At 39.0% G+C, this 5,513-nt stretch overlaps 1 protein-coding gene across 1 annotated transcript; it reads left to right on the forward strand.

The window, feature by feature from the left end:
* Window positions 1-3,062: 3,062 nt before the first annotated feature.
* On the forward strand, window positions 3,063-4,914 carry LOC112509642 (calcium sensing receptor, chloroplastic; the record flags this gene model as incomplete). Its single annotated transcript, XM_025114710.1, has 6 exons — window positions 3,063-3,326; window positions 3,414-3,659; window positions 3,741-3,924; window positions 4,033-4,174; window positions 4,390-4,521; window positions 4,609-4,914. Coding segments are annotated over 6 exons (1,194 nt in total), but the record flags the coding sequence as incomplete, so codon positions are not given.
* Between the last annotated feature and the right edge of the window lie 599 nt (window positions 4,915-5,513).

Below are 5,513 nucleotides of genomic sequence, written 5' to 3' on the forward strand. Positions count from 1 at the left end.
GGTGGTCGATTGATAGTCTTTTGATCTCTCTTATGGATTTCTGTTGACAATGGTTGATTAGATGGGCGGCGTTCGGCGGCGGCGGTGGTGGATGTTGGTGGTTTGGTGAATGATGGAGGAGGTAATGCATGTATTCTTGGAGAATTATGCGGTGGATGGTAACCGCTCAATAGGTTTTATTTACGATAATCATTTTAGTCCATGTATTTATATAAGCCCCTCAATTGCTTCTCAAAAATTGAAAATCTTCAAAAACATTTATTTTTCTTTTTATTAAAAATATGCATAAATCTTAGTTATGTGCATCATGATTTGGTAAGAGCGAAACAAGGACCAAGAGTCTTACCCGATAAGTGAGGGTGACAACTCTTACCACTGTAAGAGCTTATCGAATAAATTGTTGCATACGATGTCGTTTTGGTGGACTAAAATCTTATCAGGTAAGTAAATAATAGTGTTAAATCTTACCGGTAAGCATTTACCAGGTAAGTGTTCGGTAAACGGCCCCTTAGTTCGATAGCTTGTAGTTTTATGATTATCCATGAACTTGTGGTGTTCATCCTTTGTTGGTTTTAATTACAGTTTGATACTCGTTTGTGTTTTATTTTTGATTTATTGGTTTTTTGCTATCTGATATTTTTTAAACTGAATTTAATTTATTGGTTGCTCGCGATTATAATTTGTTGCTAATGACTATAGTTTATATGTTTATCAACTATTGACCATTCTGATTCAACTTTCACTGGGTTTGTTATAAATTAGTTGAGCGTTATGTGCCAACATGCTTTTTAATTACAAATTGGTTTAAGGATTTGTTCCTCTAGCCATTTGATCCGTTACAAATCACTCGAATTTTGTATTAATATGTAATGTACTCATTTGCTTTCAATTTAACCAAGATAGTAATGCATATATAATGGTATAATGTGATCGGTTTAACCGAAAACCGAATCGAATAAATTATATTTATTAGGGTAACTGAACAATTTAATTTGAAAACCTAATAACCCGAAAAGATATTGGTTCGAATGAGTTTATCAGTTTTAGAATTTGTACACCTCTAAATATGCCCCCGATGATAAGGATTTCTGAATCCGTCTGTAGAAAATGTTGTTCTCGTGGGTATTTCATGATGGGTGCAACGTTTCTCTTGTTATTTCATTAAGTTACTCCTTAGGGGGCTGTTTTGTTCGAGGAATTCAAAGGATTTCAAGTGAATCGGAATGATGAACTCCTTTGACCAAATTCCAATTCTTTTGTGTTGGTTTACGTATTGAAAATGTAGGAATCTTTTGAATTTCATTAAATTCCACAAATTAAGGAATTTCTTATTCCTTGACATAATTGAAGGATTTGGATTAGGCATGGCAACGAGGCGAGGATGCAACGGGTTTTGTAACCCCAACCCTGGCCCCGGTTTCTAGTAATAGCCTCTGGTCCTGGTCCCCGCCGGGTACGGGGATTAACATCCCGGCCGCGGTCAAACCTCGGACTATTCCCCAGTCAAACCCCATGAAAAATATCCGTTAGTTTGAGTCTACCGGGGATCCTCGGCCCCGACCCTGGTTTGAGTAACATCTTCCGGCTCTGGTTTGAGTTTACCTAGGATCTCCAGCCCTGGGACCCGTTTTAGCGGGGAATCCCCGTCCCCATTTGGGTCGGATGAGTCTGGTTCCCCCACCCTTCCCGCGGAACAGTTGTCATCACTGCTGCTTGGAATGTGATCGGGTTCCTGGATATTACATATTTTTGGAGATTATACTCCAAATCCCAATATTTCCTTACTTTACTGCTTTCAGTAGCAATATAAGCCTCAACAAATCGAGACTGTTCCATAAAAACCTCTGTATATTGGTGAATTGTCATATTACCCTGTTCTAACCGAAGGAAATAGTCCTCTAGCTTTCGAACATCAGCTTCAAGATAATACTGAATTTTAAACTTCACTATAAATTCTTCCCACATCATTATCTTCAAAATGTTTGAATCATAACTCGACAAAATTTCCCACCAATATAACGCACTTTGACCGCAACATGGATACAACAAACATCACTTTATTTTCTTCCGCACTTTTACTATTCTATAGACTTAATTCAATTTCTTTAAGCTAACACATGACTTTGATAGGATCACGTTCTCCGAAAACTTAAGGGTTTACATGTAAGGAACATCTTGATATCCCCTCCTTTTTGTATTGTAGATGAAGTAGGTGGTGCGGACGTAGTCATTACCGCTGTACTGGCTTCGGCTTCTTCATGAAAACCCGGGTTTAGGGTTCCCCCACCCTTCCCCTCGGAACAATTGTCATCACTACTGTAGTCATCACAATTACATATAAAGATTATCTACAATAATGAGCACATCTTCTATCAAAAACATTTTATAAAATAAACTAATAAAAGTTTTGGTTTTGTAAATACATAAAACAAAGTGTAGAAATGTTTGTATACTACAAGTATAAGAATTTTTATCATTTTGTAAATGTTTTATAAAACACAATCAAATTTTAGACGATGATGATGTATACTTCCTAACTTATATACATGCGCGTCAAGTAAAAATTTTAGACAAACAATATAATACGGTTTTTCTGTAATCATGAAACAATTACAGAGATGTGACATATTTGCACCAACATAATTGAATTTCATCTCTTTTGCATCTAGTTTAACCAATACCGCCCATCCCTGCACCACTACGACCATGCTACTACTGTCATTGTCACGTTCCCGCCCTACACCACCATTATCGTTGTAACAACCACCTCCATCCCAACCCCGAACCCACCACTGACCACCATGCCACTACTGTTGCCGTCACAGCTGTCACCCCCACCCCATCCTCGTCATAGCTGCCAAATCTATAATTTGTTTTTTTATTATTAAATAATATATTTATTTTAAAATAATAAATATTTATGAGTATATATTATTGGGATTTCCTATCCTCATTTAAGATGAAAAATGAATGGTGTATTTGTGCCTTTTAGGACTTGGACTTGAACCACCAATCATTCCACAACTTGTTTTTTTTATATATCTCTTGTTTCCTTTATCATACACCTTCCATTTCACTCATCAGCGGTGGTGATGGCCCTCCGAGCTTCAACCACCGCTAGACTCCGCCACCACCAACCACCGCCACCACCACCACCAAAAACCCTCATCCCCTTCAAACCCACCCCCAGGATCCAACCCAGACCCGATTCTTATCTCTCCCTCTCCACATCCACCACTCTCTCCCTCTTAACCCTCTTCACATCCCCCATTGAAGCTCATGCTTTCACAATATCCAAAGACGATGTCGTCTCATCTCTAACTCAAGTAATTCATATCCTTTCATGGCTTCTTGTTTTGCTTTCAATCGATAACCCACCCACCCGTTTCATCTCAATTGGTTTCAATTTGTAGGTGGAAGAGAAAATCGATCTGGTTCAGAAGGTGGGTTATAATGTTTTTGAGTTCACAGGGAATGCAGTTAAAACGGTGACGGATTTCCTAAAGCCGGCGGCGGAAGTGGCAATGCCTGTGTTAAAGCAGGCCGGCGGTGAGGCGATCAAGATTGCTTCGCCGGTGATTTCAGAGGCATCGAAGAAAGCTCAAGAAGCGTTTCAGAGCTCCGGTTTTGATACTCAGCCTGTATACGACGCTGCTAAAGTAACTCAATCGAAACCCCCCAAATCTTACAGTTTGATTAGGAATTATTTCGAATTACCTTTTTTGTGGTTTGTGTTGCAGACGGTGGCAGATGCAGCAGAACAAACTGGGAAGGTGGCGAAGCCGATTGCATCCACGACGGTGCAGACCATCTCATCGGCGGATCCTACCACCATTGCCGTCACCGGCGGAGCTTTAGTGCTGGCCTATTTTCTTCTCCCGCCTGTCTTCTCCGCCATCTCTTTCAATTTTCGTGGGTACAAAGGTAGAATTTACTGCAACTTTAGAGATATAAATTGCATTTAAACACGATAGAAAGATCAAAAGGTTGCTATAATCGAAACCGTTTTGATTTTTGGATGACATTATGCAGGTGATCTCACCCCTGCTCAAGTTCTTGATCTTGTAACTTCAAAGAACTACACTTTGATCGATATTAGGTCGGAAAACGATAAGGACAAATCCGGTGTTCCACGCCTTCCTTCGAGTGCCAAGAACAAAATGATCGCGGTCCCGTGAGTACCAATTTCCTCCCGAAGCTACATAAGCCCATTCGATGTCGTGTTCTTTTTGTCACTTTTTTCAATTATGCTCGTTATGTTGTTTTCTCACTTAGTTTTTCATCGTATAATTTTGGCTATTTTACATTGTCATTTAGCTTATTAGCTAGTTTGCCACGTGTAGCCAATATTATCGGTTGTTAACACATTTGGTCATTTACAATCTTCAGATTGGAAGACTTACCGAGCAAATTGAGGGGCATCGTTAGAAACACGAAGAAGTTAGAAGCCGAAATTGCAGCTTTGAAGATATCTTATCTCAAGAGAATCAACAAAGGCTCCAACATTGTGATCCTGGACACGTAAGTTTTCTGATTTCCGCCATTGTTGCTGTAAAAATCGAGTTTTTCACTGCTCTGATGAAAGTTTACGGATGTTGAATTCATCAGGTACACCGATTCAGCAAAGATAGTTGCTAGATGCTTAACGGAACTAGGGTTTCAGAACAGCTGGATTGTGGCGGATGGGTTCTCCGGAGGCAAGGGATGGTTGCAAAGCCGATTAGGAACGGATTCGTATAATGTATCATTCAGTCGTGTTCTATCGCCATCTCGAGTCATTCCTGCTGTTAGAAGTTTCGGTACTACAAGCTCGGCCAAGTTGCTTTCTGATTAAACCCATTTTCATTGTTTCTTCGAATTATATGTTTATAACAGTGGTCTTAATGTGCATTTGTGGTTCATAGATTATGATCGTTTTGCCTCTTAACTAGGGCTGTAAACGAATCGAACGTTCAGCGAACCATTCGGCGGGAAGTTCGTTTATGTTCGTTTATTTAATAAATGAACGAACATGAACAATTTATTTTGTTCGTTTAGTTAAAGGAACGAATATGAACAAGAGTCTCGTTCGTTCATTTATGTTCGTGAACGTTCGTTCATTTACTGTTCGTTTACATATTAAATTTAATATATAATCTTTTATTTATTTACTTTGMATTCAAATAATATTTATTTATGTTCGTTTAGCCCGTTTGTTTAAGTTCGTTTAGCTCGTGCGCTTATGTTCGTTCAGTTAACATGTTAACGAACGAATATAAACGAACACGAACACACCTGATTTCTAAACGAACGAACACGAACACAAAGATTTTCGTTCGTTTAATGTTCGTGTTCGTTTGTTTGTTCGGTTAAGTTAAACGAACGAACATGAACAAGCCTTTGTTCGCGTTCGTTCGGTTCATTTACAGCCCTACTCTTAAACAAAGGCACATTATTTCGGGTAAAAATATGTGAAACCATGTTAAATTACTCTCCAAAAGAGTCATTGAAAATAGGAGTGTTCAAATCTGGCC

This window comes from Cynara cardunculus (genome assembly GCF_001531365.2).
Source record: "Cynara cardunculus var. scolymus isolate 2C chromosome LG 3, CcrdV1, whole genome shotgun sequence".
Lineage (NCBI taxonomy): Eukaryota > Viridiplantae > Streptophyta > Magnoliopsida > Asterales > Asteraceae > Cynara > Cynara cardunculus.